Source organism: Echinops telfairi, unplaced genomic scaffold (genome assembly GCF_000313985.2).
Source record: "Echinops telfairi isolate 266 unplaced genomic scaffold, ASM31398v2 ScPeMD7_2186;HRSCAF=2738, whole genome shotgun sequence".
Lineage (NCBI taxonomy): Eukaryota > Metazoa > Chordata > Mammalia > Afrosoricida > Tenrecidae > Echinops > Echinops telfairi.
The window spans coordinates 9,770,286-9,796,633 of NW_022106084.1; the positions used below are offsets into that span (position 1 = coordinate 9,770,286).

A 26,348-nucleotide genomic window follows, 5' to 3' on the forward strand; every position below is an offset into this window, starting at 1 on the left:
GGACTCTTTCTGAAGCTTAGGTTGCAAAAGTGTCATGGTAAATCTTCTTTGGATGATAAATGCCCAGTGAATTAGCACTTGCCATTATTATTTTATTTTACTCTCATTGTCCAACTTTTTTTTTTCAGTAAGTTCATGGAAATTTTTTAGAGCTTGTGTTGCTTGATTATATAATTTTATGACTATTATTTCCAGGAATAATCCTTATTCTCTTCTTTGCCCAAAACAAAGTATAATCTCAGATGACCCAAACTTTTCCTATAATGGACTTTCAAATGAATTGTACCAGAACAAGATTGTGTTTAATATTTTATAATCATATTGAAAGCAGGTCAGATTGAGATCAAAGCACCTATTTTCTTTGATTATTAAATATCTTGTGGAGTGGACAGTGTGCTGTGGCCAGGTCCCGCCCTTCTGGAAGTAAGTATGTGCTGTCTCCACTGCTGGGAGCACTATTAGCTTGACCTTAGCTGATTTCCACTCCGGGCCTCATCTTCTCTCCAAGGAAGTCTACACTCCATGTCCCACGCAGGTTTACAAAAAGTCTTGTTCATCTTCTTCCAACTTTTTTGCAACTCTGAAGAACTATCCCCATTGTAGGCTCCACCAGGTTTAGATGAGCTCTTTCGTAATAACTGAATCAAGGCTATATTTCTCCCATTGACAAATTCATATTGCTTTGTTCTGCCACGGGTAACAATCCTGAAAGCATATCTTGGTATACTTCTTGCACATAAATCTCTGTCTCTGAGTTCCCTTCCCACAGAACCTGATCTGAAACACTATATGTGTGTGCGCGCGCGCGCGTATATATATTTTTTTTCCCAAGCAGCACAATTTTTTTTTAACAACAGCTTTCTGCCGAATGAGGGTGGGAATCATTTTTAAGATGTGACCCAATTTCAGAATCGTTCAAATTGAAAAAAAAAAAGTGCTACTTACACGGAAGGAAATGTATTACCAGCGAACACGAGAGTGCTGTAATTGCTTGCTCTAGGATCATGTTAGCTGTGACCAATAACCTGAAGCAATTAGAAGCCTTTCACTGAAGCCATTCTCTGAGGAAAGGTTAAAGATCCATGCTGTTTTCCTTTCCTTTTCTGACTGCAATTTTCTCCTGACAAGCTCTCCCAGCTTGGGCTCATCTGAACTCCTGGTTCTAGGCCAATGTGTTTTCCCCATTCGGGCCATCTCTTGAGCCACTGATTTGGATATTCATCTTTCTGCCAGAACCATTCTTTGATGTCTCTCAGGCATCCGAACTTAACCTATGTGTATTTAACACTGAGGCGTCCTTCCCCTCAAAACAGCCCTGAATCTCTTCCAGACTTAATTGGTTTCCAGTGTAAACTACTCCGATGTGACAACCCCTAAAACCTGTTAATCATTCTACACTTCTCTTCCCTCACCAGACAACCAAAAAGACCTTTCCTAATCTTTGGGACCAATGAACCGAAGCAGTCTTGTAAAACACAATTCATATTCCTCCTTCTCAAGTTTACGTCCTTACTATGGACTCTTAAATCACTGGCTGACTCATTCCTCGCCTTCCTTCTATGTGGCTTCCTCTATGTACAGCCTCTGCAGTCACTTCACCAGTTGTCCCGAGTTGATTTCCATTCACTGCAACCCGATGGGTCTCAGGGTAGAACTGTGCTCGCTCCATAGCTTTTTCAAAGGCGGATGTTTCAAGGAAATAGATCACAAGGCCTTTCTTTTGAGGATGCTTGAATGTACTTGAACCAGCAATATTTCAGCTAGCAGCCATGTTCCCCTTAACTATTCGTACCACCCAGGGCACCATCCAAGGACTCCACATCCTCTGTTCATCGGCGAAGATCATCGCTATCAAAGACATATCAAGCCATTGCGTTCATGAACACAATAACCAGCGGCGTTTCTGGTCAAGCAAACCTTTCTGTGACTTAGCCCACTTTCTCACTCACCATGTGCCGACCACTTCCTCTGCCCAGCTGTGGGTGTTAGTACAATTGAAGCACCCCGAGTTGACCTGCTCGCTTTATAGTGTCTCATGCTTCTGTGCCTTTTCTCATTAATTTTTCTCTGCCGAAAGCCCTTTTATCCTTTCTTAGATTGGCTAACTCTAATCATCCTTTATGGTCATTTATATTTTTTATATCCTCTAGGATGTTTTCTTAAACCCAAAAATCTGACATGGAAAATGCTTTAGCATTTATTGTACTGTTATGAAAATATGTTGTAGGTTTCCATAATTTCCTAAAAGACGGGCACTAGGTTTCCTCACCGCTGTGATCCTGGCAGCAGGCACACAGAGGGGTACTCAGGAAATTCTGCTGAACAGAGGGGAGGGTGGTGAAGAAGAGAGGCCTGGGTACCATTGCATCACTCTTCCTTGGTTTGCTTGGTTTTATTCTAGTCCCGGGATTCTTTCTGGAGAAAATCAATGCATTTATAATTCAGTAAATTTTTTTAAATTCAGTAAATATTTATTGAATGCCAAGTAATGTGAAAGAAACCTCGAATGAGATAGATAGATGACTTACTATTAGACACGTTAAATAGCTGTTAAAAATAAAAATAAGACAGCATCATGGGTCACTCACCAAATAATAGCGTGAACACCTACTATGTTCCAGGCAGTGTTTAAGGAGGAGGAAATTCTAGAATCAAAAGACTTAGAAGAAAAATATATAATTAAAAAAGGACATTGTGGTAAAGCATATGTGATGAAAACTTGCCTTTTGAAGATCAGAATCCAGTTTCTGGCTGACGCACTTCAAGTCCAATACTGACTTGTCTACCAGTGAGCCTCGTGCTATGTTACTGTGATGCTCATGAATCGTGAGCAAAATTGTTTCAAGAGGTTTTCCAGACAAGGAGGAACACCTTGGCAGTTTATGTCTTGAAATCAGCCAGTGCAAACCCCTGGGGAGGACAGTTCTCCTCTGACACATCTCGGATAGCAAGGCCCTGGCACGTGGCAGTGTTCTGCTGTACACAGAGCCCTGTATGTATGTATGTACTCCACTGCACCCAACAACAACATACATTGAACTCTGTCGACCTCCTTCACAAATACGAGTATGTATTGTAACTCCTAACGTCTATGCCTGTGGCACTAATCCCACTTGGGAATCTGTTGTCTTTTTATGTTAATGAGCCAGGATCAATGTTGGAGGTATATCTTGATTCAACTTCTTTTGAGGTGATAAATAAATTAAACAAATAAACAGAGTAAACATGAAGGAAGAGAGATGCCAAGACCCATGAAGATCACGGGGAGCCAGAAGCTCAGGAGAGACAAGGCCCTTCCCTCAGAGCCCCATAGAGAAACAAAGCCAGGCCCTAGGAGGCAGCACACTGAATTCAGACTTCTAGCCTCCTGCCCTTATGTTGGTGGAAGCCACCCACTTGTGTTATTTCTGTTACAGCCGCACTAGACAACTAAGATACCACAATGCAGGGGCTCCGTGACAGCAGCTAACAATAACAACAAATCACAAAATTGGCGACTTTAATTACAACCACCAAGTTGTAATCACCACTATCCACTTCCTAAAGTAGCATATCATCCCACGCAGAAGTTCACTATCCCTTCAAGAGCAACGCTTGTTTCTTCTTAACTAGACCCGGGGAACTAACTGCTACTAAACTTTGTCTTTCTGTGTCTCTGGCTAGTCTAAATATTTCATCTCAGTAGAATCATGTGATGGTTCTTTTTGTACTTTTTCATTCAGGTTAGTGTTTTCAGGGCTTATCTCTATCATAGCGTGTATCATAATTTCACTTCTCTTTTTGGTAGAATAATATATATATATATATGAGGGGGCCTAACAGTTCATTGAAAACTTGCATTATCTGTTACTTCCATTTTTCCACAATTTTGTAAGGCCCTTTCTTTGCCCACCGATTCACCTTGGATCGTCTGGCTAGTGTGAGAAATGCTGCAGGAAGCCCTGGCAGACAAAGATATGCTTTGAGTTCCTGCTTTCAAATCTATTGGGGATGTGCATAATCTTGGATTTTCTAAGTCCTATGGTTACTCTACCTTTAGCTTTGGGAGGAACACCCACCTTTTTCATTCATGGAGGCATTTTACAATCCCATCAGCGAGGCATGAAGCCATTCCTCTTGATCCTTACCAACACTCAGTAGTTTCCACGTTTCTGAGAGTGAGTGAGTTGGTGTCTTTTCGTGTTTTATCTGCATAATGACTAATGATGTAAAACATGTTTTCATGTGTTTATTGACCACTGCTATGTTTTCTTTAGATAAATAGCTATTCAAGTCCTTGGCTCACTTTTAAATTGGATTGTACATACTTTGGTTGTTGACTTGTAGGAGCTATTTATAGATCCTAGATATTAAACTCTTTTCAGACATATATTCTCTTAATGTCACCAAAGTTTTTCACTTTGGTAATTTTATCTAATTTTCCTTTTGCTGCTCAGGCTCTTGATACCGTGCCTACGACTCCATTATCAAAAACTAGTCACTACAGTTTTATTCTTGTTTTTTCTTCTAAGAAGTTGTCATTTTAATATCTCCCCTTTTGAGTTTATGTTCATATGTAGTATAAGGGACAAGTCCAGTGGCACCCTTTCACACATATAGACTCAATTATTTCAGCACTATTTATTATGTAGAGTATTTAAAAGAATATTTAAATTACATAGAGGGCAGAAAATTTAGAAAGTAGCTAGAAGTGGTGGATTAAAATTTTTTTTGTTTTTTAATATATGCTGAGAAAAGCAATGGCATGTTGGCCAGACTGGTAAGAATGGTACACCAGAGTCAGAAAAGTTGGTGATGTGGGAGCCAGCAGGTCCAGTTCTTAGATTTTCACTTTTGTAAAGTGAACAGAGATAGGATTTGGAGTAAAATTGATGGTTTGACCTTAGATAAACAAAATCAGTGATATATAAAAATATATATATATATATATATCATGAATATATATTTATATATATAAATTAAATATATACACATATGCCTGTGTGTGTGTGTGTGTGTGTGTAAAGAGAGATGGGAAAAGGGAAGGAAGGGAGGAGGAAGGAGGGGTTGTTGAGTTTATGTCAAGGAAATGGCTGACATAATGATAGACTTTGCATGTCCCAGTCTCTGTGGGTCAGACATCAGGCTGGAGGCTTCTCCTGACTCACCTAACAGCATAGACTGACAAATCCAGAACCACAAGATAAGATGGCAAGCTTCTGGCTCAGACTGTGGAGGCCGACAAATCCCAATGATGAGCTCTGTACAGGATTCAGCACAGCCAGTAAGCGATTCCTAATTTCCATATATGAATTTGATATAGGTCACCCCCTTGAGGAAACTCCCCTTGTAACACAAAACATCATTAACTAACAGCCAGACCACCATGAACCATGGTATAGCCAGTTTACACACAATCAGAACCACTGCAAGTTTCTTAATGAGGTGACCTTACTATCAATGCTTTGTCTCCTGTGACACTTTTAATTTGAATCCCATATCATCTAATTTAGTAGCACTCTTTTTTGTTACAATTTGCCTTGTTTTTTTTCTGCATTTCTTAATTCTCAGACCATTTGCACCTTTGTATCTAAGATGAGTTTCTTATAACAGATTATAGTTGGGTCATTTTGGGTCTATACATTCTGAAACCCTCTACTTTTTAACTGGATAACTTAAATCATTTAAATCATTCCACTTAAGGTAATTAATTGCTTCTAAGAAAAAAAATTAATTCTGACATTTTATTTTCCCCTTGTATGCTTTTTCTCTCTCATGTCCTTCAATACTGCCTTTGTGCTGATTTTTTTATAGTAACCATTTGATTTCCCTTTCCTTTGCTTTGAATGTATATATATCTATATAGATATAGATTTCTTTTGCCATTTCTATGATGATTATATTTACCATTTTAAATTTATAACAGCTGATCATAGATTGATACAAAATTGACTTTAGATACACACAAAATTGGGTTACTATACAACTTCACCTGGCTCTTTTTCCAGCATGTGGCTTGAAATCAAATTAACAAATGAAAGTACCTACCGTGTTTTCCCAAAAATAAGACATCCCCTGAAAATAAGACCTACTTACAGTTTTGCCTCTTGCAGAAATATAAGGCATCCCCCCCCAAATAAGACCTACTTGCAGTTTTGCCTCTCGCTGAAATATAAGGCATCCCCCCCCAAATAAGGCCCTCTGAAGCTACCGTAACTCTGGACTCTGGACCATAGCGGTGGGCGCCGCTGTGTAACTCACTGTTGGCCACACCGCAGCTGGAGCAGACAGGAAGTGGGAGGTCTCATTTAATAAAACAATAAACAAATGTGTACCATATTCTTCTTCATGGAAAAATATGACATCCCCTGAAAATAAGACCTAGCTCATCTTTGGGAGCAAAAATTAATATAAGACACTGTCTTATTTTCGGAGAAGCAGGGTAGTTGTGGCCAACAGGTAGCTCTTAGATCAAAATGAGAACACACACACACTGGTCAGCAAACGGAGCTGGCCCGACCCTCGGGCTGGGGTTCACGCCAGCAGGGAAGCAGCAGTTTTTGTTGTGCTAAAAAAGCAAATATAAAAGCCATAGCTCTGAAATTATTTTGAAATCACTTTTTAAAATTAATTCAGATTTAACTTGGTGGTCATCTTTTGATTTCCAGCATTCGAATATAGCTGAGATTTGCCTCCCTGCCTGCCTTCCTTTCCTTTTTCATGCTCCCCTGCAGTCAAAAGCTTACATTTGCCTACTTCTCCATCTTGCATCATCCTTTCTGAAGTCTTTTTTAAAATAAAAAATATCTTACCTATATATTTACTTTGTTTTTATTCATCTTGGGATTTACAGGACCTACTAAAATGACGTAGTGCTCCAGAGAGCAATTAAATATCAACTCAGGCCTGTTCAACCCTCATAGCACTGGTGGTCCAGGGCAGCGGCATTCACGCGTTTGTTTTCAGCTTTATTAACATAGATTGGATTTGACTACTCGAAAATTTCATCATTCGGATGTCAGTTGAGAACAGCTTGAGAGCAATTACTGGAAAATTGTTAGGCCAACTAATGATAGGCCTTTTTAGAGTTTACAAAACTATCCTATCTCAGCTATTCATGAGTACAGATTAAGAAATTTTTAGAGGTAAAGGAACAAACAATTATAACTCATGGGCAAACCCACCAAATCATTTTTTTTAAATAAATAAGCTGTTTTGGAACCCATCCGCAGTCATTATTTTTGCAAGATCGTATCTACTGTCGTGCGGCAATGAGAGTTAAGTATTGCAACAAAGGCTGGCCACTTGCAAAACCTTAAATATTTACTGCATGTCCCTTTAGAGAAAAAAAAATGCTAATTCCTGCTTTGCATATTGCCTTTCATTTTGTTCACACATATCTATCACTGCGTTCACAGTTTATTAATCAAAATGGCAAAATTTTTCCCCGACACACTGCAATTTTCTTTGTATGTCCTTGCTCATGCCATTTCCTCTAGCTAGAAAGCTATGTATTCCCTGTAAAGCAGGCACTCGTTATTCAAGACGGGGGTTATAGGGCTCTCTCCATGAAGTTCTATGGTTAAAAAGAAAGAAAGAAAGCTAGAAAGAAAGAAAAGAGAGAAGTTTCCCTGGTTAATCTCCCAATTACTCACACACTTGAAATTCCTTGGCCTCTTCTAGCCTATATTTCCTTGGTGCACCCACTATGTTCACATCCATTTCTCCACCTTTTCCAGACTTGCCAATAGTAAATCTAGGCAATGCAATATGGCTAGAGGAGCAATAATGGGGGTCAAGCATTGGACTGCTAATAGAAAAGGCAGTGATTCAAACATACTGGTTGCTCCACAAGAAAAAAGGACGAGGCTGCCTCTTCACATGAAGATGTGCAGCCCAGAAACCTCTGGGAGGAATTTCACTCTGTCCTGAAAGGCCAATATGATTAGGAATCGACTCCATTGCAGTGCATTTGTTGGTTAGTTAGATAAAAAAAAACAAAAAAAACACAGCAATGCACATACTTTATTTTTCAGTTAGCTATTTTGCTTTGGGTGAGAGTTTACAAAGCAGATAAGCTTTCCATTCAACAATTTGTGCACATTGTGTGTTGTTAGTTGCACACCCCAAAGCGTAACAACACTCATTTAGTTTCCTCCTGGGATTTCCAATTTCTATTACTTCTTTTTTCCTTTTCCCTCCCCGCCTCCTTCACTTTGTGTCTGGGAAAATGGTGCCCCGTAGTTCAGAAATGGCTGGTTGTTTGAAGGTGTATGAAGCAAGGCTTTCATGCTGCTTGGATGCACATTCAATTCCCATGGAGAAAGCAGCCGAGAAACAGGTGATGTACTGCACTGGGCAAATCTGCTGCACGAGACTTCTTTAAAGTACTGACTAGAAAATATCTCAATCTGAGGACCAAGATGTGTCTGAAGATGGATTGACACAGTTTCTGACTCTTGCTGAGTTGAGACAAAAAGAATAATGAGGAAACAATACCAACAACAAAAAATAAAAATAAATAATAACCCCGAGGGAAGGGAAAAAAGAGAAAGAAAAAAACAAGCAAAACAAAGGAAGGTAAAAAGAAGAAGAAGGGAGAAGAAATAATAGATGCACAAATGAAAAAGAAGAGGAAAAACAGGAAAAAATTAAAATGAGGAAAGGGAAAGGAAAATAAGAAGAGATGAAAATGAGTTGGGGTGGGGGTGGATCTGCAGGCAGAAGGGGCAGTAGGGGCAGGGTGTTTGCACATGGATACATTCTACTAATTGAAGACATGGATGGTAAGGTTCTAGGGCTGGGATTACACATCTGCCAGCCAAGGATGCTTGGGATCAGGGTCCCCAGACCAGAGTACTCTTCCAGATGAGAAGGCGGTAGGGGCTGGACGCCTGCGCAATATGTTACATCCTGGCACTTCTTCCAGCCAAGGAGGCTGTGCTGCAGTACGACCAATCTGCGATGGTGCTTTTGATCCCTGAGGATTAATCAGGTGTGGGGCACGTGATCCAGGACAGCGCACTCTGCTGGCCTAGGAAATGGCTGCAAGTGAGGTGGCTGTTGGCCAAGGAGACAGGGAGCACGTGCCTTCAAATATTGACGTAGCATGCATGTGCTTGCACCTGTGGCCACAGGAGAAGCAGTGACAGCTTGGGGGATGTCACTAGCAACAGGTGTGGTGGTGAAGGTAGGAAGTGGCCAAACTTAAGGTCACTGGGAAGGTGTGGGATTATGTACCTTTCCAGTCACGACCCACTCCTATGGTCACTGGTGTAGTCTGGGATGAGTGGGACCAATTGTGAGGGGCTTTACCCGGTGGCTGGTTGCAGACATTTCAAAAAGCCTCATTATGTCATGCTGTGTGTTTATTGTTATTTTTATTCCGTCTCTTCTTCTGGTTGATATTTGATCTACTTCTTTTTCCTTTCCTTTGACTTTCAGTATCATTCACGTATATTTCATTTGGCTTCTCAGGCCTTTGTTACAGAGGTCCTGGGTAGGATATCTATTTAATTATTGGGGGTTATTGGACTTGGATGCAGTGGATATTTATTTTAAGAGAGGTGACATACTTTGCATCTTTTTGGTCAACATATAAGTTGCATTTTCAAGAACCAGCAAAGTAATTGTTTGTATTTTATATGCCTTGGTTATAAATTTTTCCTTAATGAAATGTTGTTAAAATTTTTTAAAAAAGAAATGGTGTTGAATATGCTAATGCGGAATCATCACATGCTTCACTGTGTTTTAATTAAAAACTAGAATTTTGCTACTTGTGACATTCACAATCCTCAAATGATGTTTTAATGAACAAAACAGTAACTATTTCAATGATGCAGAACATCAATTCATTATCTGAAAAAGTAGCTACGACTTCTGAAATGCGACATTAATGGTCAATATGTTACATGAATCCAGGTATTCTGATGCTTCCCGTTTTCCCTGTGGCTTTGAAATCTGCCCCTCGGGAGTGTAGCAGAGCAGAACGGATTCCAGCTTTATAATCAGACAGACCTGGGCTCCAGTCCTTGTTAGAAACTCACCCAGAATTAGACAGTTTACCCAACCGCTGCTAATCGTACGCTATAGGTTTGTTTTGAGGATTACATTTGGAACAACTGAGTAAATCTGGAACAAATGACTAAAGCGCAGCTCATTAAAAAGTATTAATCCCTTTCCTTTACTTCTGCCCAAGTAGCTCACATGTGTTTTTCATGGCTCATCCTTGATTCTGCATTCTCTCGTAGGAGGAATTCTGGATGGATGACTGCTGGAGATCCGTTGCGTTAGCCAGCTCTTCTTCAACATTGAAGGATTTACCGTGGCCTTGAGTAATGAGAATTTCGGTGAGAGAAAATTAGATTAAGATAGTATGGGAGCTTTTCTTGAACGGTCACTCGAGTCTTAGATGCTTCTTAAGTTATGTGATTATTCTTCGACGATCTTAAGATGTTACAGACACCCACTTATATGTGGATTGTGCTTATTTTACAAAAATAAAAATAAATAAGGTTTATTTTTTAAAGATTTAGCAACCTTATTATGTTTTGACATCATTGTAAATATACTGTCATCTATCCACCACCTAAATTTTCCATCATCCTTACCCCTCAGTTGATCCTTCTCCCTTTTTCAGGTGGTTAATACATTTTATATAGCACATATTGAAAAGGGTAAGACTAATGCAGGTTTATTATTAACATATTCATTCCACTCCATTTTGGTCTTGAAATAAACCTGCATATTCTCTGTAAATTCTGTGGTCTTTGAGGACAAGGTCTGGCTGTTATTCAGGATCGAGAAAATGAAGTACATACCCTTAGTAGGTAAGGTGGCAGGAAGCACTACTTTATGAAATTATCAGTGGAATTGTGAAGGCTTTGACAGCACAAAATCAAAATAGGCTGGCAAAAATAATAAATATCTTGAAACTTCTAAGATAAAACTTTTCCTAAATCATCAAATAATTATTATTTAATTGCTCTAAGGATAGCATGCAGTGCCTTTAGTTGGCTATAATTCAAGTTTTTCCAATTGTACCAATGTCTAATTTATTTGCACATAGTCACACAAAATTAATACATTAATAATTAACCTGCATTAGAATGACATGTTTCCAATATATACTATATGAAATATGTCAGCTAATTAAAAAGGAACAAAGGAGGAGGTGAGGTCATGGAAAGGAGAAAAATGTAGGTCGTGGAAGACATGAGTATTTAAGTAAATGAGCAAATATGTAAGCTCTATTAAAAGTATTGCCATTAAAATACTACTGGAGAAATTCTGCTTAAAGAGTTCTGCACATGGAAAGAGGTGGAGGTAGGTGGGGGGAATCACGAAAGATGAATTTGAAGTTTAAAGTTCTATTAGGAAATACTGTCTCTGAAATAATGACAAATTTATACCTTTTGGACCTAGAAATAAAATACAATGTTATTTTAACATCTCATGTTTTATAATTTTAATAATATTGTCACTAATTCTATTTTTCAGAAACCGTATCTGAGAACTACCTCCATCCAGTGCTTTTTGGGTTTACTTCTGAACAGTCATTTTTTAAACGAAGTTGGCATTCATGTTTTCATTTTGGGGTAATTTCAGTTCAGGCATACATGTTAATACCTATAATCATTGTCCTGTGGAATACCTCTTATGCTTGATTGGCTTATTGAATTCAGCTGATATAAATCTTTGGGTACTCAGTATTTGAAAAATGATCACAGCCATGGTGTTATGGAGAGAAGGGGATATGGAGAATGAGAAAAGACTTGATTAACGCCTAACTTAGAATTTCTCTACTGTGGAAATATTCCCATGATATAAACTTGGAAGTACATGCTCTAATTTGATATCTACATGCATTTTCACAAGATAGGTACTTAGGACTTGTCCCTCTTGCTTTGTTTACTTTTTGCTGGCACTGTCCTTTGAGCCTCTATTCTAGCTCTGTTTAAAACATATTTTTTCCTTATCTATACTTTTTTCTTTTCTTCCTAAAAATTATATTTTTTCCGGCTTATTAACTTTTTCTTCTCTCTTAGATGCTCACAACTGACCCAAAGCACCCAACTTGTAGTGTGTAGTCTGACTCCCAGTTCAGTTTTTCCCTACTAATGCCTTCATGGTATGGGGAATCATAGCTTCATGCAGGTAAATCTTCCTCCTAAGATAGATTAGTGTTGGCGATTATGCTACTGTACAAGAGCCACCAGAGATTGGCCATTTATCCTGACACCTTAAAATTTATTTCATGGTTTTATTTGATAAATGTATCTTTGGTTCAGATATTTAATTTAGATTTTACTAAATATAAGCTCCTTCAGCACTGATTTGGTTTAAGCCCATGATGTTTATGAAAAAAGATCCTGTAAGCAAAGTGATAGTGTGAATTGCTTGCAAAGGACACAGACAACCTACTATAAGGAATAATTATTTCCACAATCATTACCTGGAAGCAATGAATGTCAATTTTGATCATTTTCCTCATTTATGTGACTTAGAAGTCTCATTGGACCTCTACATGGATAAAACAAATAATTCATTTAAAAACATTCCTTGAGCATTTCCTATATTTCAGGCACTATTTCTATTTCACTGTGATAAGTCACAAAACTTATTTATACATTGTTTCTCGAATTGGGATTTTCTCAGGTCCAGGTTGGTCTTTCCCAATAAGTCAGGGCTGTACTTTATGTTTAGTGCTCCTATTCATCTACAAAACAGACAGACAAGGATACTAGAGGTCTTTACCCAGGTCGTGTTAATAATTTTGATGATGATGATGATGATGATGATGATGATAAATCTTGGTCGTTATTTGGCTTATGATATTCATCAAGATGATATTATATTTGTTCAAAGTGCTTTACTCTTATTCTTATTATATTTTGATTTCAGCAGTGTCAGTGCCAGTCTTCCTAAAACAGAAGCAAACTGGGAGGATGTAAAGTGTGATTTGGAAAAAATTGAAAAGCTTATTCAAGTAAGTACTCATTCTTCCCCAAAATGTTCCATTTAATCGCTACAGAGTATGCGTCTCCTTTATTTTATTCCAAGTCCTAATGAAATGTCACTTAGAACAATAGTTTGTAGAAATTCATGAACCTTGTGAAGCCTCAAATCATTTGATTACAGATTCATATTCTGATACTCTTTAAAACCATGCACAGCAGCCCAAGGAGCTCTTTGTCCTTGTAGGCCAGACTGTCTCCCCCTAACTGCAGAAACGAACTCGGAGACATCTGAGGAGAGAAGCCCACCACAAAACATGGCCTCAACCAGGGCCGCTGGTCTTTGTCCTGCAGGCTGGTGACTGGATTCTCTACCTAGATGTATCAGGGATCAGATGAATCAACAGGAGATGTTGAAGAGGAGCCCTACTACTAACAGTGACTTGGAAAGGTGCTCCTTGCCTCTGAGGACAAAGAACAAAAGAAAGAAAGAAAGACAGAAAGCAGTGAGAGAGAGGGATACCTTATCAACAGGGGAACCAATTTGAATAACAGCAGGTTTTTCAACAAAACTAAGGAGACCAGAGGGAAGCCAAACTCTCTTCAAAGGGTTGAACTGAAAGAAAACAACTGTTAACCCAGAGTACTACTTCCAGATAAAGTATCCTTCAGTAATGGAGAGGAAATCAAGAAAATATGAGATCAAATATCAGAAAGAAAGAAGACAACTTTGAACACTGATAAGAAAGAATAGTGGAAAGAGTAAAAATTTAGATAAATATACTGGACTTGTCATTTCCTTTTGAGTTTTCTGAATTATGTTTTATCATAGAAACTAAATTATAACACTATCTACTGGGATTTTCAATGTGTGTAGAGGAAATACTCAATTATATTATGAGTAGAAGAGATGACGAGAAGAAAATCTCTGCTTCCTTTGAAGTGGTGAAATGCTGACACCAGTGGACTGTGATCACTTAGATAAGTAGATTATCAACCATAATGTTAACCACTAAGAAAATGATGCAAAGAGATAAAAATAAATGAAGATGGATTTTTTTTAAAAGTTCAAGAAATACACAGAGAGGCAAGAATAGGAAGACATACAGAGGAATGAGAAAATGAGGGTGTCATAGAATAAAACAAAAACTTAAAATGGTAGATTTAAGGTCTACATTATTAATAACAGCTTTATAAATAAATTACTTAAATACTCCAAATAAAATACTTTCGCATAGATTATTAGAGTAAACCACACAAAACAACACAACTCTATGGTTATCTACTGGAAATACATTTGAAATACAATTAAATAGGTAGGTTGGCAGGAAAATAGTGGAGAACGATATACTAGGCACATATTAATTCTATAGATCCAAAGTCGCTATATTAATATCAGATGAAGGAGACGTCAAAGATAACTGTCCGAGTTTAAGAGGAGGCACAGTGGTGCTGTTACTTGCTATCAAGTCAGATCCAATTCATAGTGAAAATATTGTAGATATTGTAGAATATATTGTAGATATCAAGTCAGATCCAATTCATGGTGACAATATTGTAGATAGCAGAACAAAGCATTGCCTGATTATGGGCATCTTCATGATCAGGTGTGAATTCAGTAAGTAAGGGACATTGCATAATAATAAAAGAGCAATCCATCAGGAAAGCATAAGATGCTAGATACGTATGCACTAAACAGCAGAGACTTCAAATACATAAAGTGAAAGTGTTCGCGGAATAAAGGGAGCTGAGGACCGCACCACTCCCGCTTCTCAGTAACTGATAGATCTACTCAAAGAGCCTCCGAAGAGAGGCAGAGGAACTGATGTGAGAATGCGATCTCCATAAAGTCGGTAGAACACGCCACATGATCTCAGCAAAGCACCCATTTTGTGCAGGCATCCATAGAACATATATCAAGACTGAAAAAATCTGGGACATAAAACAGTCTTCCAAAAATTATGAAATTACTCAGAGTATGTTCTCTGACCACTACCAAACAACGTGAGAAATCAGTAACAGAAGTAAAACTGGAAAATATATAAATGCCTGAAAATAACCGCTGTATTTCTAAATAACCATGGAGCAAAGGGGATGTCTTGAAGTAAATAAACATTATGTAGAAATGGATCTAAATGAAAATGCAGCCCACTGAGCTATGTGAGACGGAGGTACAGTCGTGTGGAATGGGAAGCTTACTCTGCTACGTGAGCACATTCGAACAGAAAAGGGGCTCACGTGAAACTTGTCTCTACGTCAAGAAGCTAGAAAAAGAAGAGGAAATCCAAGGAGTAAGGAAATAAAATGTTTGTGAGCAGAAATTAAAAACAGAGATTATGCAACAAACATTTTCAACACAATTAATTAATAGGAGACTTACAAAGATGAAAAGACCCCGATTATTAATTTAGAAGTGAGCCTCAGGACACTGCACTGGAATCTCTAGCCGGTCCAAAGGGAACGGCGACTAACACAGTTAACAGAAACCAGGAGCATCTTTACACTCAAATGATTTGACAACTTTAAGGAAATGAAATAGTGACTTCCATCTATAAACTACCCGAACAAAATAGATAATCTGATATGTCTTATAACCATTGAAGATACTAAATTCGTTATTTACAAGCTTCTGAAAAAGCAATATCCAGGCTTACCTGTATTCATTGACAAATTACTGGTAGATTCAGCAACTTGGGAATTATGCTGTGTGAAGAAGAAGCAAAAAACCAAGAAGGGTCAACAAGTTACATTTTTGAAATAAATTTAGGAGACTGGAGACCACAGAAGTGGTTATGCGGAGTAAGAGAGATGGGTGGTAGAGGATGGTGGGCAACAAAGTGAAGGTGGTGCTAAAAGAAGAACCCCAAGAGAGGCCCTTGTGGAGGTGAATCCTGTTTCAAACCTCAGTAATGTGGATGGATTGTACATATGTCAGTTTCATAATTGCAATAGTATGCTGAGGTTATGGGCACAGAATGCATGGGATCCCATATGAATCTAAAATTATCTCAGAAATAAGAATTTAGTTGAAAGGTTTAATGTGTCTAGTTTTGTTATACCTAAAGGAGGGCATACTTTTTCATGTTACCTAATTTTTTCTCTTCCAGTCTGTACATTTTGATGCCACATTATATACTGAAAGTGATGCTCACGTGAGTTTAATGTTTTTACAAAATGGCTATATGTTCTAGCTTTAAATATTCTAAAAATGAAATTTTTACAATTTGACAGATATAGGTGCTGTCTTTAAATGTAACTTTGGAGTCCTTCTAGAATAGTTCATTAATTTTAGAGATTAATTATTGATGGGGACTTGAGGACAAAAAAACTATATTGTGATAGCCCAAAATAGAAATATAAAAGGTTTATTCCATCAGTCTCTAAAAGAGACATTTTATGACTTTGTAACAGAATTAGATCATGATGCAAATTAGATGCAAGAATCAGGTAACTTACTCAATTTCAAAGTATCCAATATATCACTCATTTTCAATGTTGTAGTATATTACCATCTCAAATCTTGTGCCCACAAATTGCTTAAACACATCCATGATCTACATGTTTCATGAATGTGCATTTGTCAGAAAGAACTCTAACTGGTTACTTTTGGTGTGTTAAAAAAACAAACCCAGACAACCCCTAAAATACGTCAGAATTCAAAATTAAACATTGCTCATTAATGTGAGGGGACTTCAACAATTCATGGAAAACTAGAATGAAAAGATAACGGCATGTATGATTTCTGTTATGCCATTAATCATTTTCCTCTGGATTGAACACTAAGCCAAGAAACAGGTCCCCACATTTCTTGCCCTTTGGAAAACAAACTCTTAGTTGGATGTGTTCCAAATGGTGAAAATAGTTCTTCAATTGTTCCTCAGTTAGAACATCTCTGAATTATTTGATATTTAACTGACTTCCTCCTAAGCATTGGAAAATAGGTTTAGCCAGGAACTGAGAAAATTGTACTGATTAACCTCTTAGATAGTGTTACTGCATATAAAGTTTGTCTTCCTCCTCTGGATTCAGCATCATCTATGTAGACTGCATTTTCTACTAACCCTGCATTGTGAGGTTGCTCTTTCGCAAGAAGGTCACCCTGTAAGCCTTGGGTTGTAGAAAGCATCTGAGATTGAAATGTAGATTTATGTGACTGAGTCGGTTTCTAGTTGTGCTACCTTAGAAGGCACTATAAACTTCTGAATCTCAGCTTGGCCACTGTTAGCGCAGTGACACATTTGCCCCTTCAGGAGTGCACAGCTCCTGTGAGGCCTGGGACACTGCCAATGCCGGTCACGTGGCTGTGGTCTTTCCTTTATTCCCCCATTCAGTAAGATTTTGTTATTAAGTGTCTGCAGGCTTCCAGGTAAGTCAAATAGTCCAGGACCAACCCCCCCAGAGAATCATGTCCTTTTAAATTCAAACATTTGTTAAATGAACTCTTGTGAAATATGTATTTTCTGGGGCCTTTAGAGGCCCTTTTCTGAACTGCCTAATCTGAGTGGACAAAAATTCTGAGTGCAATTTTTGGAGTCAGTTCTGACCCTATAACTTTGAATCTTGGAAGAACAGCATGATTAATAGCCACCGATATTTGGAGTGTTAACAATATAACTAATTACAAAAATTCTTACTTGTAATGTCAATGTTCTGAGAGTCTAGGGTCAATACGATCTTGCTGTTACATGTGCTCAGTGAAAAAACATGACCTGTTAGTTCTAAGCTTTCAAGTTTCATTTTTTCCCGTACAATTAGCAGCATGCTTCTTGATGTGTTTCATTTGTTTTGCTTGGCTTTCAAAGCCAGAAAGGGAAAAACAAACAAACAAACAAACAAACAAACCAAAACCAAGCTGCTTTCTGTGTAAAATTTATTAGAGGTGTTTTTGAGTATGTAAAATGTTTGGATTAGCTTTAAACATTCAAAATTATGTCCATGTGAAAATGAATAATCTAAAAATAATGTAAGGTTCTCAAACTGGTTTTTTATAATTCTATTTTTTTTCAGCCTAATTGCAAAGTAACAGCAATGAATTGCTTTATCCTGGAGTTAAGTGTAATTTCACATGAATCCAGAAATATGGAGATTGACGAAACTGTAGAAAATCTTATCATTCTAGCAAAGAGCAGTTTATCTTCTAATGGGGTGAGTTATCTGTCTATGGAGGTATGACGGATGCTGTTCTGGTTTGATTGGGAGAATCATTAAACAACTACCCTGAATAAGCAGATTCTCAAAGACGTATTACTCGCACGCAGTCTTCAATGGCTTGCTGACTTTCTTATCCAACATATTTATTGAATAGTGACCGGCCCTCCATGCTCAGGGGCCTCAAAATGTCTGTAGTCATGTGAAATGGATGAGCATGCATACCATTGCATAGTTAAGTAGCAAGCACAATCTAAGCAATAGAATCTCATGCTTCTTGGGTTATTCAGATGGGCAGTCATGATTTTTCAGGCGTTCAACGAACGATTCATTTAATCTTCACAATCACCCTGTGCGGTAGGCATCGCTGTGCCGATGAGAGCGTTAAAGAAATGATGGTACTGAGAGCCTGGATACCTGAGGTCAGGCAGCTGGTGAAAGAGGGCAAGGATTCCCAGCCAAGCCGTCACACTCCAGTCTGTCCTCACGTCACATAGATACAGTTCGTAGAAGGGTGGTAAGAACTACAGTGATGACCGGAGTGCTTGTGTGCTAATAAACACGAGCAGGGGAGAGATCCGGGAGAGCGCAGGCTAAAGGCTCCAGCTGCAGACCAGGGGCACAGATGAACCAAGGCTCCTAGCTTTCATGGCTGAGGGAACCAGAGCTGGCTTTGGAGGGCTGCGATTCTAGTTTAAACTGGATGATTAGAGAAGACTTAACTGATATGCTGGCCTTTGCCAGAGATGTGAAGAAGTGAGTTTGAACCTGCCTGTGGAAGTATGTTCCGACAGAGGTAACTGGGCACTTGGAATGTTCTCTTAAAATGCCAACTGCTGAAGGTTTGTTGAAATGTCACCCCCTCAGCTATTTCAATTCCATTCCTACTGCAAGCATCACACGTCTGTAAGCCTTGACTCTTTCATGGCATGCCAGACCATATTTGCATTTCATACATTCTTTTTTTTCCCCTTCTGGAACATCAGCTTTAAGGAAGCTGGTACTTTTGTACCTGCCCACCCCCTGACCCCCGACCCCCAGCATTACATCCCAGTTCTAGGACAGTGTTTGGCATATACTAGACCCTTGATAAATTTACGAAGCAAATATATTATTGCTCAAAATACTTCCCATGATATATCTCTGCCTTATCAATGGAAAGACTTAGCTACAAAATAAATAACTCACGGCAATCAAACCGAACTTTAAACTCGTTGCCATCAAGTTGATACCGACTCATAACGAGCTTATAGGAGAGGGTAGAACTGCCCTTTGGGTTTCTAAGACTGTAAGTCTTAACAGGAGGAGAAAGTCTCATCTTTCTCCCTAGGAGGGGCTGATGGTTTCAAACCACTGACCTTGCAGTTAGTAGCCCGACATGTAACCACTGTGCCGCCTGTGTACCTTTGCTGTCACCCTCATCAAGACATAGTTTGGAGGGTGATGTGGCAGAATGAGTGGCAGGGCTGCACAGAGACCTGGATATGAAGAATTTCAGTTGATTAGAGAATGAGGTGAGTCATTGAATATTTCTACCTTCCTATATGAAATGATTCTATTGAGAATTAAACAGGATAGCATTATACGTCAATGATGAACATTGGTAAATTGGAACCCCACATGTTCATTGTTGTAAAAACTGAATTTTGACTTTTGCTGTGACAGTTTTTTCGTGGTACAGGTATCTCTAAGGAGGTGTATGTGTGCCCTGGTGGCATAACAGTTATGCATTGCTCAGCTAACCACAGGGTCCGTTCAAAACCATGAACTGCTCTGCAGGAGAAAGACAAGGCTTTCTACTCCCCCAAAGAGTTACAGTCTTGGAAACCTACGGGGGCAGTTCTGCCATCGTCAGCAGTGGTTCTCCACCTTTCTAATGTCGCCACCCTTCAGTACAGCTCCTCATATTGTGGTGACACCCCACCCCCCAGCCATACAATTATTTCTGTTGCTACTTCATCACGGTAATTTTGCTACTGTTATGCATTGGGTGACCTCTCACCCCAAAGGGGTTGTGACCCACAGGTTGAGAACCGCTGTCTTGCAAGGTCACCATGAGTTGGCATCAACACAATGGCAATGACTAAAGAAGGTACATCTTTGATTGGAATATTCTAGTTGGAATATTTCCATGATATATCTCTACCTTATCAATGGAAGAATTTAGCCACACAATAAATAACTTATGTAAAGCAAATTCTAGTGGGAATGTTCTCATATTATCCATGAGGTGTTTAAATCACAACAATTTATGGTACCCCCTCCCTAGTTTAGTTTACTCAGTAATGCCTGGATAATTGCAATGTGCCAGAAATGATGGTGTAGGTGGGGGAAACAAAAAAACATATATCCTTGACTTCTTAGAAGATCTAAGAGAATAATAGTATAAAATTATTAAAAATCCATAATACATATTAATATGATATATGAAGTACTGTGATTGAGTTCTAAACAGGGGGCTCTAGGAAAGCACAAATATGTGTTTCGCCTGGGATCTCAAGGTTTCTGAGAAACCTTCTTAACACAGACAACACCTAAGGGTTTTTAGGTGTAAGTGGTGCTAGCTAAACCAGTAAGGGTGTAGCACACTTAGAAAAACACCCATCAACGAAATGTGTTTTAGTATGATGTGTGACTTCAAGGAAAGGCATGACCTCTGAGTGCCTAGGCAACTATGTGTGAGGCTGTGAGGAGTGGTGGAAGAGATGGGTAAAAAAAGATGCAAACAGGAGGGTCTGTGTGCCATGCAGACAGGCATGGGCTTATCTAGGGATGGGCATGAGAATCCAGTCAAGGGCTTTAGATACTAAGTTTGTGGTCTGATAAACATGGCTTATTTTAATCGTGTTATTATCAATATTATTCATCACTGATGGGATAAAGAAGCCCTTAGCAAGTCTCTCACTTCTCCTTTTCCATTGTTTTCTAATATTGTGTTAAATTGCTGGTTTCCATGTCTCCGCATCTCATCATGTGGCTCAGACAAGATGATGTTCTCAGGAAAGAAGTAAAGTTGATGAGCTCATCTAATCCTTTCTTTTAATTTGGCAGAATACAACCGAATCCGGATGCAAAGAATGCGAGGAACTGGAGGAAAAGAATATTAAGGAATTTTTACGGAGCTTTTCGCATATTGTACAAATGTTCATCCACTACCCTTCTTGATTACAATTGATCATCTTCAGCATTTCTGTTATTAACAAACATCTTTGTGCTGCTTCGAGAAAACAAAACACCGTATTTCAAATATGCTGCCAGAACATTTTCCAAACAAGAGGATGAACAGGATCTTGGCTCAGAGGAATTCTCAGAAAAGAAGACAGAAAAAATGTCTTAATAAAAAATCAGTTGCCATTCGTTGATATGGCAAGCTGACCTTACATGCTTCCGAGTAAAACTCACTCTGTGAGAGTTTTCAATGGCTGATCCTTTCAAAGTAGATCTTTAGCCCTTTCCTCTGAAGAAACTCTGGGTGAACTTGCACTTCTGACCTTGAGGTTGCCAGCCAGCACATTAACTTTTCCAGAGTGACTATGAGCTACCATTTTGTGTTGTGTTTTTTAAATTTTAATTTATTACCGAGCATGTATATATTTTAGTGTAACATAAAATATTAAATAAAATGATGTAAATATTTTAACATTTAAAATTGCACTGATATTTTGCCTTTCACAAGAAATAGGAGATGTGTTCCGGAGTGAGTGAGAATCAAAATATTTGACGATTATTTAGCAAGAGCTGCTTATCAGTGGCAAGAGAAAGGTGTGAGAGCGGGCTTCCATCAGATGGACAACCTTGCAAAGCCCACGTGACAGTTCTACTCTGTGCTGCAGGGCCCCCCCCCAGAGTCACAGCCAACTCAACCAAGATATGTTTGCTTTAATTATCAATGTTGGACATACCGAACCTCGTGAGGATGATCCTCCTCGTGTGAAATCACTAACTGCTAGCCTTCATTTCCCTTTCAGTTGTCTCTGACCCCAAAGGAAGCAGTTACTGTCTGTGATATATAAAGCACCCTTTATGGAGGAAATGACAAAATTGTAAGTGCCTGCTAGAAAATGTACATTAATCCATAATCAACATTGACAGATAAGTACCCTTGTATGCAGAAAACTAGTACTGACATATTTTATGCTTTCCCAAGTGTAGACATTTTATTTTTATATTGCTTTTGCCATGTGTGTAAAGAAACTGAAAATGTGTTGAAATTGCCAATTATCTGGTAGAAAATAATTGTTTATAATGCTTTGTCTCAATTGGCTATCTAAAATTAGCGAGTGCTCGTGTAGAACTACGAGATAAATGAACTATTCTTGTATCATTATGACTTTAAGTCCTTTAACTCCATTTATGCCAAAGGAAATATTAGAGCCTTGAATTTGTAATAACCAAGTTTTCTCAGAACTGATGAATTTTCCCCAATATATCTTTTTCTCTGATAATAAACATTTTGACTCTGATGTAAACTGCAACAAACTTCGGAGTGAGTTTTAAGGAAAACCAGGTGGAAAAATGGCCAGAATGTGGTGTCCACAGAACTGAAGGAGGTGTCCGGGAACTGAAAGAAAAAAAAGTGGAAAAGAGAGAGAGAGAGAGAGAGAGAGAGAGCGCGAGCCCTGACAGGGTGCACCTAGACGAAACCCTGCCCTCCTTCCTAACCCGAAAGAGAGTATCTGAGAGAGAAAGGGCACAGGCCCTGAGAGGGCACACAAGTGCATGCCACGCACACAGGAGAGGTCCCACCATCTGGCCGTCAGTCTGTGCAATTTATCCCCACCTATCCCCACTTGGGGGTAGTGGGGGGGGTGGGCATTCTTTGAGGATCTTGGCTGTTCTTAGTGGCTGAGTTCAGGTGCATGTGTGATGTACTGTTGCTGGTGCCTGGTGTTCTTGCCCAGGTTGCCTTCACCTGTGCCTAGGTGTCCTTGGTCTGCAAATGCCCAGCTTTCAATTGTCCCTCATAGGTGTCTCATGTATGCCTGATTTCTTTCAACCCCTATACTGTGGCATAACCAGCTAATTTTTGTTTAGCATAGGCATTCGGTGAAGGCAGTTCCCTCTCTCCTTAATCAGCCTACCTTTCAGTAAGATCTGACCTATTTCCCACCTGATGTGCCCAAAGTTCCGTATGTATGAAAAATCAGATACTTGTCTTCGAGATATTTGTGTTCCACCAGGCAGCTAGTGCTTAGAACCGAGTGCCACTTTCAACTCTACCCATTTGTGGTCACTACTCACTTCATGTCTGATCACATCTCGCAAGCCATGGTGCTCTGAGACCTCTTGGTCGGATGCTTCTTTATTCTCAGGAGTTGGGACTTCCTACACTTCAGTCTCCACGACCTTCTTCCCACTGGGCTCGATATTAGTATCAGACTTTGCTGCCAGCTCAAAGGAACAAATGCAATTATAATGATGCTCAGGTGGAGAGATTTAAAACTCTTAATGATATACCACTTTGCCAATAATGGAAAGGCAGACCCACACCAGAACTTGAAGAAGCTTTCATTGTAGGCCAATCTAAGGTGTGTCCTCATTCCCTTTTTCTCAGGAAGCTTTGCCAAACATCCCATCCCTCTGTTCTTGACTTCCTCTAGGAAACAGTCTCTTTTGCAGATCTGCATTATTTGTTCCCTGACAGATTCTCAAACTTTCCATCAGGACACTAGAGGTGACCTTGGACACTTCATGTGCTTGAAAGCATTCAGAAAGGACAGGAGAAAGTGGGCATATAAACACGATAAGAGTGGCAGTTTGCATCATTACAAGGATGCTACAACAATCTGAATGGCGGGGCTTTGGATTTTCTGGAGGGAAACCCTGTTTCAGACAAATGAGCATGTATCGGCCAAGGGTGCACTTTAAGGAGGAAGACACAGTGACAGCAAACTGTGAACATCTATCCATGGGTCTGCTATCTTGAACAGCTTGTCAAAACTGGTCTTCCTTTTCCACAACTGCTTTCTCTCTACTTGTCAGACCTCCCCAGCTCAGTTGACTCACTATGAAAACGGAAATCACAGGCCGTGTGGCAGTCTGGCGGATGCTCTCTCCTCTGTTCCACCTTGATTCCCTTCAATGAGAGACAATGGACTAGGACTAATGATCAGCTGAGAATGCTACTGGTATTTCTCTTTCAAGTTCCCGCTGCAGTCTCTGTGCAAACATCATTTTCCCACATAGTGCTCCATCCACACTCACATATCTCAAGATTCTACTCAAAGTACACTTACATATTTCTTCAAAATAGTTTAGGAGAAGTCTATGTCGCACATGACTTTAAATGAGTTCGCATGTTGGCTCTCTTCTTATTTCCTGATCTCAGGAAAATCTTTGGCAGCATATTACAAAGTTTGGGGGTTAGGGCAACTTGAAAATTTCCATTGCAATGGATAAATATTTTTGTACTGTGTGTTTCCCTTCTTTTGCTGTGCTTGCCTTTGCAAAATAAAAATTTCACTCATTTAAACTGAATTTCCAATCCAAGATTAGCTTCCTTTCGAAAGACGAATAGGATGGGAGGAAGGAAAGCGGTAATGTCAGTCACATCACCAATAGTATGTAATAGTGTGGATATATAAGCAAACAACGTAACCTTTGGAATTTCGCAGTGCTCAAGATTATGAATTCATTTCACTTTAGTGACTGGAACACATCAGTTGATCTTGGGCAACTTGAGGCATAGATTTTTAACTTTAGAATAATATGCTTAGTTAACTTAAGAAACTATGATCATGTAAAACAATCTGAATTTATTTTTTAATGCTTGTAACTCTTAGTTAAGCTACTCTTACTAGATCAGTCTTTTGCTTGTGCTTCAGAATCTACCCTTCTTCATCTTTCTTTCTTCACTAAGCAGTTAAAACATATAGTATTTTTATCTCATCTACTTTCTTAAATGCTGAAAGTATTTGTGATATGTTTTATATAATAAATGAAAAACAAATCCATATGCTTAGAACTTTAAGGTAAGCCACATAAAAATCAAGTTTACAATGCAAAGTCATGTTGATGAACTATATCTTTAATTTAATTTTAAATATATTTGCACATATATACAATATTTATATATTGTGTGGGTAAAATATGGGCATACTATCTGTCCACTCTGTTTGGTAATAAACAAACATGGCTAGAAGGCAGAAGACCTGGAAATACAAACAAAACCCATACAGAATTTGTGAACCCGGAGAATTTAAAAAGCAATCACAAATCTAGTTTTATATTCCCTCATTCCTCATTTTAAAGACAGAATCAATAGAAGTATGTTGTTGTGCTCCTGTTTTTACGCGGGGGCTATTTTTTATGTATTACTGTTTGTGGCCATCAATTTTATTGACTTATAAGGTCAAATTGACATCCACAATTTGAATAGAAAGTAAAATAATGGTTTCTTCCTCATACCAATATTCAAGAATGCAGTTTTCATTTTATCTGTTATATATGGTACATACAAATAAATAAAAATAAGCAAATAAACTCATTGCCATCGAGTTGATTCTGACACACAGGAACCCTCTATAGATAAGCCTAATATAGGCTTAGTGTAAGCTGTGCACAGGCATATGTAGTTAATAGATGCATGTGAACCTAATGTCATCCCGTCAATTCCACCTCCTACTGATGCTCTACAAGGTTCTAAGACTGTAAACCTTTCTGAAAACAGACAGTCTCATCTTTCTCCCTCAGAACAGCTGGTGAGCTTGAGCCACTGACCTTGTGGGTAGCAGTTCAGCGCCTGACCCGCAGTACCACCTCGGGTCCTCTTGTTGTGTGTGAATATTTTCTCAGAGGAAATCCCATTCCCGTACAGATTTGTTTCAGAGATTCCGAGTTTGCCTGATGACGTCATTGTGTTCTGAGGGATTTATTTTGCAAGGGAAGCCTCAGCCTCGTGCAGAAGTCCCCTAACTGTGAACTTTAGCTGATGCCACATAAAATAGATTCATGAGCCATTACTAATGAAGTCTTGATTCTGTTCCCTATTTTTCTTCCTCTGTCTTGGATCGCAAAATAAGTTAAATGCTAGAAGAATTGGATAGGGAATTGTTACATGGAAGCCCAGTTCAAAACTCTCGTCTTCATTTTTACAAACTATCCATACTTTCATAATTTGGTCATCAGAGAAACCCATCATGGGTTTACTTTCATCGTCATCGTCATTGTTTCTATTTCCTTTACTAACATATTCAGTCCTTCAGTCATATTTCCTGAACACCTAATAGGTCAGCATGTCCTACTAGGTGCCATGACTGCAACTGT

General features: G+C 38.8%; 1 protein-coding gene across 5 annotated transcripts in view; it reads left to right on the forward strand.

The window, feature by feature from the left end:
- The window catches only part of IL15 (interleukin 15), an 87,665-nt gene extending 65,119 nt beyond the window's left edge, over positions 1-22,546 (forward strand). For 2 of the 5 annotated variants that reach the window (XM_045293552.1, XM_004712143.2), the window contains 6 exons: positions 10,230-10,328; positions 11,479-11,576; positions 12,883-12,967; positions 16,043-16,087; positions 17,943-18,080; positions 21,135-22,546. In XM_045293552.1, the coding sequence (XP_045149487.1) occupies positions 10,317-10,328; positions 11,479-11,576; positions 12,883-12,967; positions 16,043-16,087; positions 17,943-18,080; positions 21,135-21,248 (492 nt within the window). In that variant the 5' untranslated portion in view covers positions 10,230-10,316 and the 3' untranslated portion in view covers positions 21,249-22,546. Of the gene's footprint in view, positions 1-10,229; positions 10,329-10,411; positions 12,136-12,761; positions 12,968-16,042; positions 16,088-17,942; positions 18,081-21,134 lie in introns of those variants that run through there. The other 3 variants (XM_045293550.1, XM_045293553.1, XM_045293551.1) reach the window with 3 other exon arrangements.
- Positions 22,547-26,348: the final 3,802 nt, after the last annotated feature.